This window comes from Glycine soja, chromosome 16 (genome assembly GCF_004193775.1).
Source record: "Glycine soja cultivar W05 chromosome 16, ASM419377v2, whole genome shotgun sequence".
In the NCBI taxonomy this organism is placed as follows: domain Eukaryota; kingdom Viridiplantae; phylum Streptophyta; class Magnoliopsida; order Fabales; family Fabaceae; genus Glycine; species Glycine soja.
This window is the reverse complement of record NC_041017.1, coordinates 24,438,658-24,454,211: the sequence shown is the minus strand read 5'-3', so window position 1 is coordinate 24,454,211 and position 15,554 is coordinate 24,438,658. Positions and strand designations below refer to the sequence as shown.

General features: G+C 30.7%; 1 protein-coding gene across 3 annotated transcripts; it reads right to left on the bottom strand.

The window, feature by feature from the left end:
- Positions 1–8,867: 8,867 nt before the first annotated feature.
- Positions 8,868–12,546, bottom strand: LOC114390151. Of its 3 annotated transcripts, XM_028350837.1 has the most exons (4): positions 11,921–12,386; positions 11,232–11,415; positions 9,776–9,868; positions 8,868–9,346 (listed from the first exon to the last, which is right to left on the bottom strand). In XM_028350837.1, the coding sequence occupies exons 2-4, from the start codon at positions 11,240–11,242 to the stop codon at positions 9,130–9,132; spliced, it is 321 nt and encodes a 106-aa protein (XP_028206638.1). In that variant the 5' UTR covers positions 11,243–11,415; positions 11,921–12,386; the 3' UTR covers positions 8,868–9,129. The 3 variants fall into 3 exon arrangements, 1 of the variants encoding a protein (XP_028206638.1); XR_003661827.1 differs by lacking the exon at positions 11,232–11,415 and having other exon boundaries at positions 9,710–9,868; positions 11,921–12,546; XR_003661826.1 differs by lacking the exon at positions 11,232–11,415 and having other exon boundaries at positions 8,944–9,346; positions 11,921–12,403.
- Positions 12,547–15,554: the final 3,008 nt, after the last annotated feature.

Below are 15,554 nucleotides of genomic sequence, written 5' to 3'. Positions count from 1 at the left end.
TTTTTCAATCCTATAATTTCCTTTAAGATATTTAATTCTGAAAATAAATTTAATCCATCAACACCCAACAAATTATCATGTTTCAAAGATTTTTCAAGGTTTAGGCATTTCTCTTTCAAAAGTGTACAATCTAGTAACTTTAATTTTTTAACACTAAATAAAAAACCAAAAATATCTTCATATATTTTAAATTGTTCAAATCTACTTTGAAGTATGGCAATTGCTTTATCTACGATATACAAAAAGTAATCAATTCTAAATGATTCTTGAAGAGATTTTACAATTTCATCCTCAACATTTTCATCAAATTGTTTCTTTCTACGACTAATATGTTTTTCACGAAACTTAGGCTTTATATCCATTTCAAAAGCAATTTCCTTGGTAGAAATCAATGCATTTTCAAATCTATTTTCCCTATACTTTTCAAAAAATGAAAGAAGACCTTTTAATTGTTCAATAGCTTCATCAATGCATATATCTTTTGATTGTAAATTCTTACTAAGTTAACTGAAAATAAAATATCGTACCAAATAGTCATGCCTAACAAAAATTCAAAGTTTTCATGCTCATAATTTGCTAAACAATCAGCTTCACTTTTTATTTTAGGATCATTACTAGTTTCAGCTAATTCAAATAAAGCATCTCTTATTTGTAAAGTTTGAAATCTTTCAACTTTCACACTTTCAATATAGTTTTCGGAATGTGTTTGTGACAATGATTTAAGAGTTAAGCTATATATATGGTTTTGTAAAATTTTCCACCTTTTTGTAGAAGAAGGAAATAAAGTGTATACACGTGTTGTAACACACCAAAGAAAGATGTAGCTTTAGGACAAGAGTTAGTCATATCACAAAGTTTAAACTATGACAACCACAAGGAATATAAAATGATCTAGGATTAATATCAATGAATCTTTTCTGCACACCCTGACGTTTTCCTTTCATATTAGATCCATTATCATATCCTTGTCCCCTAAGGTCATTAATATCAAGTCCAATAATTTTTAATTCATCTATAATAGCATCAAAAAGACATTTTCCACTTGTATCATCTACTTTTAAAAATTCTAAAAAATACTCATTAACTTTTATTAGAGTTGATAAAATATCCACACACCTTAATGCAAAAGACATTTGCTCTTGATGACTTATATATGGAGTACAATCAAGAATGATTGCATAATATTTCGCATCCTTAATTTTTTTATAGTTTTTGTTTTGATTTCGCCTGCTATTAGATTTATCAACTCATTTTGTGTATTATGCCCAAGGTAATGGTTGTGAATTTCATCATCTTTAATTCGACGAATATGTTCTTGCATGATTGGATCAAATTTTACAATCATTTCAATTAGACTTTAAAAAAATCATTAGTTTCTTGGTAGATCTTTTCATTTTTTTCCACGGAAGGCTGTTATTTTTACCAAGGGTTTTAACAACTGCAATAATTCTTAACAACACATTTCTCCAATGTTCTCTATCTCTATTTATTTATTCTTGAACATGTTTGTCTATTGTTTTATTTTTTACCAATCTCATTTCCAAATCAATCTATGCAATCATGTTAGTAATATGCTCATTCGTTATTTCATGACTCTTCAACTTAGCACTAAGATTTCTCCAATCTTTACTACCTTTGTTAGCTAGTTTACTTGTACAAGAAACAACATTAAATAATTTGCAACAAAAACAAAAAACTCTATCCAAATATCTAGAATAAATTAGTCATTTTCTTTCATGTTTTTCTCCATTAGGCAACTTTTGAATGTAATTTGATGAAGAAAAGTGCCTAGAATATTTACCCTTTGGGAAATCCATATCAGTAACTTTAATAGGGCCATTTTTCACTAATAAATCTCTCAAAGTCGTATCAATATTCTTCCATTGGCTTGGATCATATATATTTTCAAAAGTAGAATCATCTAGTCTCCCAATCTCCTCCTTGTTATCATGAGTTTGAGAATCAGAATTATAATTATCCTCATCACTAACTACTTCTCTATTGTTGTTTTCACTTATATCTAAATTGTTATCTTGTTCATTCAAAGAGCACCGACCTGTATTTTCTAATCCATTTTTCTCATCTGTTTTTATAAATTTATACATAGCTCCTTTTTGTGATGCAATTAAAGCCTCAACTCTTCTCTTTTTCTGAAGTTTTGAATTGCATGATTCATATTTTCTAGTTGACATACTTATTCTATATATTTTTGTATGAAATTAAAAATTATAATATATAAAACACTACAAAGATGATTATATAAAATAAGAATGAGCTAAAACAATAAAACCTGATTCTGGTTGTTAAGCAAATGAACTTGTATCTTGAAGTCTCAAGTCTCTTTCTCTTCTTTGGTAAGTGCTTAATCTTAATTTCCAAATTTTATTTTTTTTGTTAAACCTACATAAATTATTTTGAGATTAATCATTATTCATTAATAAAACAATAAAAAATAAACTTATTTTGAGATCAATCTTGCAATTCATCAGAATTTGGGGCAGAAGCTTAATAATATATATAAAACTAGTCATTTGTCAATACAATAATGAGACTATTACTATATGTATAAGATTTTAGATTAATAAATTAACACTTTTCAATAGAAAAAGCAATTATAATTTGGTAAAGGAACATGTAAGTATGTAATAATTATCAACAAAAGAAAATTTGAGTAAATAAGAGTACAATATGTTCTATTTTTGGCTTTTACCTAATATTGACACACTCAAAAGGAAGAAATGTCAATTGTTCCCTCTACCATCCAAATAGAGACACATGCACATAACAAATGAGAATAAACAAATAGGTATTGAGGAGCTATTGGCTAATGTGTCAAAGTGAAACAATAATCAACTAAACTGAAAAAGCAAGTGAGAAGACAGAGAAGTATGAGAGACAGTGAGAAAAGAAGACAAAATTAGAATTGAATAAGAAAAAAATAAAGAGAATAGAAATAAAAGAAAAACTTTTGGGTTTCTTTAGCTATTAACTATTAAATCTCTTTTTTCTAAACAATGCTATGATATTAATAAAGAGTTGTTGCTCATTAATTGTTACTTACAGTACCAATAAAAATATTAACAATTACTTATAATATTTTAATTAAAATTTATTTTTAAATATAATTTTACATTTTTTTTAGGTATATTAGTACTAAAAAAAATTTTGGGGCCTTTTTTTTGGGGGGGGGGGGGGGCCTAAAGCCCTTGGTTGGCTGCTTAGGCCTTAAGTCGGCCCTACATTTTTATTCTCAAATATCATAGTTACATAAATTAAAAAAGTTATAATAGTATAAAAAATTATAAATTGTAAAATTAATATCTATGCAAGACACAAGTCGTATTTAACTAGTACTATGCTAAAATATTGTTTACAATAAATGATGTTTTTTAATGAACAATAAGCAATAAATGATATATTATAAACTATAAATTAATAAATTTCATTTATTAACATATTTATATATTTAAACTAATTTTTTTAACCACCATAATTAGGATTTTTGTCTCTTCATGGAACCTCGAGGTATCTCCACAAATCACAAGTTTTGATCCTTAGGGCATTCTATGGAATTAATCCTTGGTTTGAAACTTAGTCACCCTTAAGCCTCCTCTTTGACCCTCCTCACGCGTGAATTCTATAGGGATTGTGTAACACTGTGATTTTCATAATGCATGATTTAGTGATTGTAATTAATTATCAAGTGCAATTAATTTTAATTTAATTGCTTGAAGTAAATTAATTATTTATGTGGTGATGTTGTGCTTATGTTTGTTTAGTGAGTTTTAGTAAGTTTTGGCCTAAGCAGATGGACCTTAATTTATGTTAAGAAGTGGGTGTGCTCAAAGAAAGCCTAGGTGTGGAAAGGAAAATTGTAAGGGTTATAAACCATTCCCTAACCCTCACAATTCAGCTTTGCATTTACAAGGGGCTCTCTTTCTCTTCTTCTTCTTTTTCTTTTTCTTCTTATTCTTCTCCAAGAGAGACACAAATCGTAGAAGCTTAAGGTTTGGTGTTGGTGATCAAAGGAGACCCTTTCCTCTCCCTTTGATGTTGTTTGGTTGAGCCATGGAGGGATAAACTCCCTTAATTCCTCCATTTGACTCTATTTTTGTTTTCCTTCATAGAGCACCTATGGGAGTTTATGAAAGTACTTATTTTTAGGATTTTAATGTTGTTTCTATTTGTTGATGGGTTCTTGGTGTGTGGTGGCTAAGTGGTAGTAGGAAAGCTCTCATCTTGGACCCAAAGCCCTCATCTTTTCCATTTCTTCCTCTTAAAGATTGCTCCTTGGTTTATAGAGGTAAGGGAAGCTGACCTTGTTCTTGTTTGTTATTTCCTTGTGATGTATTAGAATGGTTATTATGTATCATGTTGATGGTTTGATGATGATATATGTGATTTTGAGATTTGGGTATTGATTTGATGATACGTATGGACATAAATAGAATTTGATGGTTGAGAATGTCTTATGCATGCTTGAATTTGTTATGGTATTGTTCACATAGTGTGGGATGGCATAAGATCTGAGAAAAATGAAGTTTTTATGAGAAAATTCATAGCCCTTGCTCCCTTAAATCATTTTAATCGACTATAATCAATTAAAACAAGTTCCAAGGGTTGAATTTTCCTTTAGCTCACGCCAATAGTCGATTATGTGGTCTGGTAATTGACTATTTTAAGTTCCAAGGATTGTGTTTTAATTCAAATTCACAAATAGTCAATTATTTGGTGTGATAATGACCAGTTATATTAGTAAAATCCCCCTAGAACAATTCTACTAGATTTAATTGACTTTAGTAAGACATAGTTGACTCAATGGATCAAAAGTCAATCTTTGAGTGCAAATTAGGGAAGATGATCTTCATAAAAGTTGTAGCCCAGGATGTTAACTAACTAAGGACTTAGTTTCACTTAAAAATATTGTGTATAACTCTAGAAATGATTAAATTAATTAACAAAGATCAAGTTGTCGGTATAAAGTAAAAGTTTGATATAGATTATGATTTTAGGCATAGTATGCTTCCAAACTTGGTTTTTGGGTAAACTAATCTTCTTGTCTTTTAAATGAGACAAGAACCAACTTTATTGAGTTAGTATATATTTATTTATCATAAGTTATGAAGGTCATAGGTGTATAATAGAAAATGAAAGACATAGTAATCCAAAACTTATGAGATGTTTTGATAACCTTAAACATGAAGCTAAAAGTTGTTATAATGATATACTAATGCATAATTATATGATTTGATTGGTCTATGCTCTTATTGTTGATGAAATCAATTATATTGATGATGAGATAATTACGTTGATTGATGAATGTATTGAGTTGTATTGGTTGATTTCTTGATGATGATATGAACATTGTTTGATGAGGTGTATGTGGTGATGTTGATAAGATGATGATAATTGATAATAATCTTGCCATGTAACCATGCATATGTGTTGGAAGGGTTAGCTACGACGTTTGGAAAGGCTTTTGTTGAAATGAAAATGGTATACTTGAGAGAGTGAGTTCCATGCTAGAACTACGTCTCACGTGGCCCAGGGGTTTCGCCTGGTGGGGTATCTTCCTAAGTATCATCCCTAGGTTTTGACTTTGAATGGCATGTCAGAGTGTGAAAATTACTTCCCAAAAGGTTTAGTAACTTTTCAATGTATATGGTATGAATTGTTGTTGATGGTGATTGAATACATGAGACCAACCATGAGTGACATGGTGGGTATGAATGTGTCGTACCTAAAAATCTCAAGGAATCTAAGTGTAGTTGTTGTTGTGAGTAGACACGTAAGTTGTGATTGCTAAGAAGGCCCTTAACCTAGTGTTGGAGGTTTTCAGTGTAGTTAACGGTGAAATGGCCTATAGAATCGATGGATAAGCAAACCTCTAAAAAGGTTAAGGTCGTTGCAAGCATTACCAAAGGTAAGGCACTACTCATGCTCATCCATTTTTGATAAAATCATACTTTCTCCGTAGGGTTAATTCAAGTCTCCTCCAATGGTCAAGGTGTGACTATGTTAAGAGATGTACTTAGGTTAATCACTCAAAAGGTGAAATCTCCATGAAGTCAAGCATGTCTTTGGTGTCGATGATTGATTGACTAATGGTGTATGATGATTGAATCTTGATATGATGATTGTTATAATATGCTTTGTTATGTAAATAAAGACGTATTCTTTTATGTATGATATCTACATATTATGTTATATATGTGATGATAGTATATCATGCTTTAATGTTTTCAGTTTTATCCCGTTTTAGTATTATTTTTTTATAAGTGTACCCCTTTGCGTTGTTGTACATGTAGTTCCTGCCTGTGATGTACCTGTATCTAATGTATGTGGGGAGCAGATGGTTAGGAGGTAGCCCTGTGTCTTCAGAGACTTTTTGGATATGCATACTAGGATGTGAAGATGTGTTTCCATCTGTTGTTTCCTTTGATATTGTACAAGTGTATGATATGATTGAGTCCCATAAGACATATAGTTATTCAATTTTATAGTCATATCACATGATGTTTTATCTTGATATCGTGCGTTTTAACTTTGGCCTTTGAAACACAAAAAGTTTACAAGTGTTTTCATAATAAAATTAATCAAAGAATTTTAAATGAATTAAAATAAAGTTTTTCGCTTGAGATATTTCTAGTTCCGTGTAACGGGGACAGATCGTTAAAGATCGAACTCAGATCACACTTAAAAAAAAATAGGTATTACCCATACTCATACTTGTGCCTAGTCAAAGCGGGAATTTCTTGTCAAAGTCGGGGCAGGGTTGGGGCGATACCCAAAAAATAGTTGCAAAAACTGAACTAGTTTGATCAAGAACCAATGGCCTGATCAATTTGATTAAGCTATAGGACCGAAAATGTAGTAAACCTGGATCAACCCGATTTGACCCTGTCAGGTTTGACTAGAATGTGATCCAGATTGGATTGGCTCGGTTTGACCGGGTCGATCATTTTTAAATTGTTTTGTGTTCAATTCCTTTTTTTTTTTCAATTCTTAAAACATGTTAAACTATTAATAACTAATTATTGACTACTAGCATACAATATGCTCCTATATTGTTATTTGATATTGATAAAATTAGATAATAACTAATAATTATTATCTTGATCTTGATATGATTTAATATTTATGTATTTTATACATTTTTACCATACTTGCTCATGACCATTTGACAACTTATGTACTTAGCCATAGAAAATAACAAGAGTTTCTTAGTAATTTAATGATAATACCCAACAAAATAATTTATAGTAATAAATAATTATGTAATATTGAAATATAGACTATGGGTTGATCATATTTTGTTAACTATATATATATATATATATATATATATATATATATATATATATATATATATATATATATAACTAGTCTACCAAGCCAATAAGTGGCCAAAACTAACCCTAACTGAGATTGACTAAAAATAGTCCTAGTTGATGTCGACCAAAAAAATAACCTTAATCGAAGTCAAACAAAAATAGTCTTGGTCGAGGTTAGCCGAAAATAGACCCAGGCGAGGTTGACCAAAAATAACCTTGGTCGAAAGGTTGGGCAAAAACAACCATGCTTGAGGTCGGCTAAAAATACCCCAAACTAAGGTTTCCCAAAAATAGCCTTAACCGAGGTTGATCGAAAATAGTCTCAGTCGAGGTCAGCTGAAAAGAACCTTGGTCAAGGTCGACCAAAATTAACCCTAGCTGAGGTTGACCGAAAATAGCCTTATATGAGGTCGGACAAAAATAGTCTTGCTCGAGGTTGGCCAAAATTAACTCTAGTTGAGGTCACTCAAAAATAGCCCCGATCAAGGTTGGTCAATAATAGCCTTATTCGAGTTTGATCGAAAATAATCCTAGTTGAGGTCGACCAAAATTAACTATACCCGAGTTTGACCGAAAATAACCCTACTCGAGGTCAACCAAAATTAATCATAGTTGAGGTTGGCCAAAAACAACCTTGGCCGAGGACGATCGAAAATAGCCCCGATAGAGGTTGGCTGAAAATAATCTATTCGAGGTCTCCAAAATTAAAGCTAAATAAGATCGCCCAAAAATGACAATGGCCAAGAAAATGATCCTAACTTAGGTCAACTAAAAATAACTTTCAACCAAATTAAAAATATATGTTTTGGAAGGTTAAAAAAGTCATTTTTTAAATAACATAACGCATGGGCTAGCGTTGACCCTCCTATATTAAATAGATTGTGTGGGTGGGACCTTGTAGGGCCTTCATTTGGTGGCCTAAGACCCCTAGGGCCATAATGGAAGATCAAGTGAGTTTACCCTACAATCTAGGACCAAATTGACAACTTTAATAAGAATTATTCAACCATCATCACACATCGATTAGATAGTTTTTCAAGTTATTTTTTACCCACATTTTTGTCGTCTCTTTGTTTTTTCTTTTCAAATCGTGGAATTCACGAGTCTCACTTGTAATGTATGATATGCTATAACTTGTACTACATCAAATCCAATGATGATATAAACATATTTTATTAAAAAAACAAACATATTTTATAATAAAAGGAGATAAAAATTAAACTCAAAACAATGCACCAACTTTATAACGGTTATGTAAATAATACACTAATATCTAATGCACTATTACAAAAAATATTTTTTTACATCATTTAAAAATGACCAATTACATCAGTTGCATGACCAATGTCTATGAAAGAGATGTAGAAAGTCATACATTTTACATCATATTTTAATCAGTCTTAAAAGTGACTTCCTATACAATCAATCTAAGAATATAAGTGGTTGAAAAACACCCTTTTTACATCGGTTTTGCTAATAACCGATGTAAAAAGTTTATCTTTTCATTAATTGATCTAGAAGGAAAGATGAAAAAGAAAGAAAATAACTAAACAAATCCAATTAAAACAAAGTTTTAAGATGGACACAATTTGCCGAAGACATAATAAAATTAATTTCTATCAAATGTTTTCAACTTAAGCTCTACTTTATAGATACTTAATTTTGTATCACTTATTTATGTCGACATTGTTGACAACAAACTGAATTTAACATTTTGTAAAAATTTCGCAGCGAGATCTCCAGGTTCAGCCACAACAAATACATCATTGTGCCAACTAATAAAAGGACAATAGCATCAGGCTGTCCTTTTGAAGAGCCAATGTATAACACCTACTTGTGATGAATTCTGCAATTTCTCAAGCAATGATTTGACGGAGAAAGAGAGCTGTCTAACTCCTCGAGGAGACATTGGAGGCGATGCAATTGTTTTCCCCAATTGACCATCTAAATACATTGATCCTAGAGCTGTTCGATGTTGCAACAAAAGCCACCTCAGGTGTTCCAGCAGAATACTGCATTATAGATAGTAATGACAAAGAGGAACAAAGAATTAAATATTATAAAGAAACAATCATTAACAACCATGAATAAGTTTAATTTAAAATCCATTATTTACAAACACCAATAAACAGTATAGTAAGCAAAATGATTACAATATCGGAAGACAAAGTGTGAAGAAATATTAGAAGTGCATTATCTAGTTTCTCATTGTTCATTTATCATAAATTGCCTTTCTCCTGACATTGCTATTTGCTGAACAATAAAAGATGCCAAGACATTGCTAAACTACAATGTTATTTATCCTTGAATGAGTAGCTCAGTTGCTTTGTGCATAGTAAATAAAGAATGGAAGGAGAGAGAGAAATTTGCTGTACATTTTTTGGGCAATATGTGGTGAAGGTCATCATGATAGTAAACTGATAGTTTATAGCAACACCAACCTAGAAACCCAGTGGCCAGTGATACCAACTATGTCCCAATGTTTCACGTTAGAATGGAATTTGGAAAATTCAGACTCATCCAAGTTTGATTTACTGCACGCCGAGAACATACAGGTTCAACATTACGAAAAAGACAAAATTATCAAAGAATAAAAAGTACTAAAATATATCTTTATAAATTAAAAATACAAACATCTACATCTAAGTCAAACACTGAGGTAACAAGGAATGACACAGACATTGACATTATAATAAAAAGTACCTTATAGTTATTAGATGGTTACTTTTTTAATATTCTAACATGTTATGAGATTCATAATTGAGGAGTATCATTCTTGTCCAAATGAAAACTCAATTCATTGCATTTCTTTTGAGTTAAATGAAAAAGGTTTTTAGAACTCAAGTAGCTGAGGGTTGGGATAAGGCATTCAGGTCCTAGGTTCAAGTTACTAAGGTCTAAAGAGTACTAACATAAGTGGCACATCTCTAAAAGGCATTCTACAATTAAATGGTATTATATATCAACCGAAACTTGAAAAAAATAAATAGTATACCTTAGGTGGAACCTATTTTACATGGCCAATAACATCCACAACAACATGGTGAAATCATTCCACAGACGCAAACCATCGCTCTGTTGCTCAATTTCCTTTGAAACAGTTGGTTGAGTTGCAACATATGATTTTATTCAAATGAAATGGGTTGTGATAGAAATTAGAACATATATTATCTTAAAGCAAAAAAAGATTATGAACCATGGTTGTTCTGAGACCTCATAAAAGATAAAGAACATCAGAGGTATAATTGAAACCTTGTGGATATTCTCTAACTTTGGAGCAGAACCTTCTCCTCCCAATGCCACATATTCAGCATTATTGGACTCCATTTCACTTGGCATTTGCTATATAATTAATTCTCAGTAACTCTGCATTTCTACCTCATCAAGTATGGAGATTTGTCATCTTACAACTTCACAGAAATCAACATATGTGCTCTTCCCCCTCAAAATGTTTGCCACGAGGGAGAATTAAAATTTATTTAAAGGTCTACTATCATGGATTTGCTATTATTTTTTTAAAATTAGAAAACTTTTGAAAACCTGCTTTGAGATTCCAATTGAATTAAGATTTATTTAAAGGAACACTATTATGGTTATTTATGCATGCTTGTTAGAAGAAATGCCTTGTACAATTGAATGGAATAGAGAAACCCGAATCACTTTAATATACTAATGTTGTTGTATTTAAGTCATGAGGATCCAAATCTGTGATTCATCTCATTATTTACCAATGTCAGAATTAATTTTGTAATTTCCTATATCTTTTATCTTTAGTATTGTCAGATTGAATGAAGAACTTTGCTTAAAAATGATTAATTATAAACACCACAGGGCATAAACATGGCATCAGTTTTTACTTAAACAGGCTAGGTGGTTTCAACTGGATTCAACACTTACATGAGCACCATGTTTCAGAAGCTGGATACTTGCTTAATTTTGTCATTCTAAAAGTTGTTAACCATCATGTTTGTGTAAATTATTACATTACATCTCTTAATTTGAGCAAAAGCGTTCTTTTTGCCATCTCTCAGGTTGCATTTGCCCTCAATCCTCAGATGCTTCCCTTATCATTAGCAGATGCCTTGCAAAAAAGGAGTACTTGCGATGGCTTAAGACATCTATATGTGATCATCAATATAAGTATAAATTCACATTAAAACCAAGGCTTAAATATAGGCCTAAATTGTTTTTTAACTTCTAAGTTCTAATCAGTTGTGCTAATGTATACAAGATTCTAAATTTCTAGGAATAATTGAGCATCTCAGGAGAGCCAAATCCAGAACATAAAATGTTGAAATTTAAAAAGCGTGTAACAAAGAACTAATTACGTGTCAAAATGTGAAGTGTAGAGTGTCTGAGTAAGCCAAACACGTTTCTGCTTTGCTTTGAAGATCAGAACAACTCTTCTATCTTTTTCCTCAATGCACCAAAGTGAGTTCTAACTTAATTATAATGCTTGGAGAACCATCAAAGTTTCCAGTAATTCCAGATTCACTCTTAGAAAACCAAACCTCACAGCTTCACTCTTAGAAAACCAAACACTAGAAAATGCAAAGAACGAAAATTAGAATGAAATTGGAATGTACCAGAACAGAAACGTGAATGCAGACAGTAGAGAGCAAAGGGTTTCAAAGGAGGGAACTCCGCTTTTGATGACAACGAAGACGCAGACGCCATCACGGCGGGCTTCGAGGCGGAGTTCAGAGCAGCGGCGTGCGACGGGCTTTGAAGGAGGGAACTCCGCTGTTGACGACGGTGGAAAACGCAAACACCGTTGCGACGAGCTTTGGGCCAGAGTTTAGAGCGGCGACGTGCGAAGAGGGTTTTCAAAGAACTGAAAAGGCCAGGGTTCTCACGTGCGACATTAACTGAAAAGGGTTCTTGGATTTTGTTGTGAGAACACTTTTTAGATCAGGTCTCTTTTTTATCTGATCTAAAAACAACTTTCTAGATCAGTTAATATTAGAATTGACTTAGAAACATTAGCTTTTGAATTGGCTCAACGTATAGGAGATTTAAAAGTATTTATTAAGATCAGATCGATATACAAGTAATGTAAACACATTCTTCTTGATTATAAAATTACCACCCGCGTTTTAATGATATCGGTTATTCAGGAACCGATGAAAAAATACAATTAAAATTCTGTTTTTTCCACTAGAAATTTGCTCAATAATTTTTCATGAAGTGACACCAATAACTCTGACAGACTTATGTAAAATACTATTGTGATCAAAACATAATCATTTGAAGATCACCACATCTTCCTTCTATCGTACTACTATACTACTGTTCACCCAAAAGAAAAAGAAAAAGAAAAAGAAGATTTAAAACCAGAAATCATGTCATGTGTACATAATATGAAGCAGCTTACATTGGACCCACAACTTTTGTGCCCCTTTTGTTCCTCCAAAAAGATTCGTCCTTCCAAATGGTGAGCCCCAAATTGGATTTTGACATTGCACACTCTATGGGTCCACACTCTCTGAACTCTCAATTTTAAACTCAAAACCCAAAATCCCACTCTACTCTTTTGTTTTGGTTACACTGCTCCTTCTTTTACCTACACTTATACCTCTCAATGTGCCTGTGATGTCAGGTTTGTTTGAAATCTTCTTTCACTTTTAAATTGTATGTTGTGAATTGTTCATGCTACTCTGATTTTGAAACCTTCAAATTGAAATGCTGGGTGCTTACTGTTTAGATTAAAACAGAAATATTTTCAATGGTTTTTAAATATATATATATATATATATATATATATATATATTAAATAATCATTCTCAAACTTGATTACTAGAAATGTTTTATATATCCTGGACCTAGTGGCACATAAGAACATCTGCACATTTCTATTTTGAATTTGATAATTAAAAGTAGAGAACTGCTGCTGATTGTAAAATGGTTTCTTTTATCATTTTTAATCTCAAATTGCTAAATATAGATACTTTTTATGCAATCACAAGTGGTTGGTCAGAATTGAATTTTGTAGATAAAAAACACTGATTGAAATAATAGATTTCACTAAAATAATTAGTCAGATTTTTTCTAATAAAAAGTTGTCATTAATAAAGTAAATATTTTACATTAATGTTATGATTAGTGGCAGGTTCAAAAAAATTCTTAGTCAGAGAAAAAAATAATTTATAATATTATCACATAAAAAATATCATTAGTTATCACAAAATATTTAATATCATGATAAAAAAAATTCAAAATACTTATACTTTTACAAATTACAATTATCTTATATGTATTTTCATACTTTTGAAAGTATTTTATGATTTTTTTTCAATACTATCAAAAACTAAAAAAATAAATAAATAAGACTAGTATCAATTTATTTTCTCTTTTTTATTTCTTATATTTTGTTACATTCATTTTAAAATAATTTATCTTATGAGAATCATATCTATTTTTTTATGGGAATAAATTTATTTATTTTTATTATGTGAGTAGAGATCAATTAAATAAAATCTTATGGGGACAATTGTCCCACACCCAATAACTCGTCTGATCATGGTAATAATATATATATATATATATTCAATAATCAGAATTAAATGAAGATATATAGCTCGGAAACGGAGGATAAAAATTCATTTATTTACATCAAGTTTCCGAGGAACTCATTCAAGCTTTACAGGAACGATTACTCAAAAGAAAATTAAAGCTTTGATTTCGATTCATTGGGATAAAGATAGGAAAAAAAGAGATTTCCGTGGTTTATGTATTAGTCGAATAAATGCAGTAATTCTATGCAAAATTATTGATTTTGGACCAAGTGATAGTGACAATCACACTATCGATCCGACTGTCTCAAACATTTTTTTCTTCCTAAAAATTATATGAAAGAAAGAAATAAAATAGACCGAAACCCATAACTTTTTCGGAACATTACACGAGTTCAATGTTTGTGGGGTTATGCGTGTGGTACAAAAAATAATTATTGAAGAGTTACGAGTCCTGAGCATATCATAACTAACAATAAAAATATTTAATATCGTTAAAAAAACAGATAAATAATACTAGTATAACAGTAAAGAAAAACATTATTACTAACGAGTGCGTCGATTAACGATTAAGAGACTATTTTTGTTTGACTGGTAATCTAGAGTTTGTTATTTATTTTGAAGAAGAGCTTTGTTTATTTATAATAAATTTATTCAACTCAATTAGAATTGCCTCTCACAGAAAAAATATACGACCTTACAAGAAAAAAAAAAATTTAATCTGATGAAGAATACTTCTAGAAAACATAAGGAAAGGACTTGCCTTATTACATAAAGTGTGGTTTCTGAATTCCTTTTCTTACACTAGTATTGAAATTTGAACATGAGGTAGAGATTTGATTCAACTCTTATTATTAATAAGAATTTGTAAGAATTTTGTCAACAGTTTTAAAAATTTGTAAGAATCACTGTACGATATTTCTCTTGATACAAATACAAATGTCACACAAAAAATTTTATTTTTAAAATTTACAATAGATCCTTTCAATCCAAATTCAAACTTGTAGAATTTAAATTTATAGTTTCTTGTATAATATTTTTTTTCTTTTTTTGCTTTCAAAGTAATGTTCATCTTTTTTCACCAATCACTCATTATATGCATTTAACAGCTCCGCAACTACATCACTATTTATTTTTAACAAACAATAAATGAAACATTAATAACTTTTCCACATCTCAACAGCTTTTAGAAAATATTTCAATTTAACATGCTAAAATAATGCTAGCAATTATTATTTTTTCTTATAAATTATAATCCCTGGTCAGAGAAAAGAGGTAGTCTCTACTCAATAATTGCTTATGATGTGTTATACTCCATTCTACTACTCCTATACTAATTATTACTGAAGTGGTTAAGTGACTATTGTTTTTCACCATTATCAACTTCGTTCGGCATGTATAATAATATTATAAATAATGCCTTCGTGCATATAAATAAACAAGAGAATTGAAATTGACTCATTCACAAAAAGAAAAAGAAAAAGAAAAGCCAAAATGCATAAATTGGCAATGTTGCCGGCCAGGGCCAGTGAAATCCACACGCAAAAAACAAGATTGCAATGAGAGGGAAAACATGGGTTTAATTAATGTGGATTTATAAGATTCACGAGTATGCTCACTTTGAATATTTCATACCCATTGGGCTACATTGTGAAATGTTACTTCATTGTTTCCATTTTTTCTAAAAGAAAAAAGAAAAAAAAAAGAT

Bases quoted from the DNA above. Each gene is read 5' to 3' on its own strand.
- LOC114390151 (XM_028350837.1), bottom strand. The intron at 9,347-9,775 runs GTTGGTGTTGCT...TCTATAATGCAG, and splicing joins ACTGGCCACTGGGTTTCTAG to TATTCTGCTGGAACACCTGA.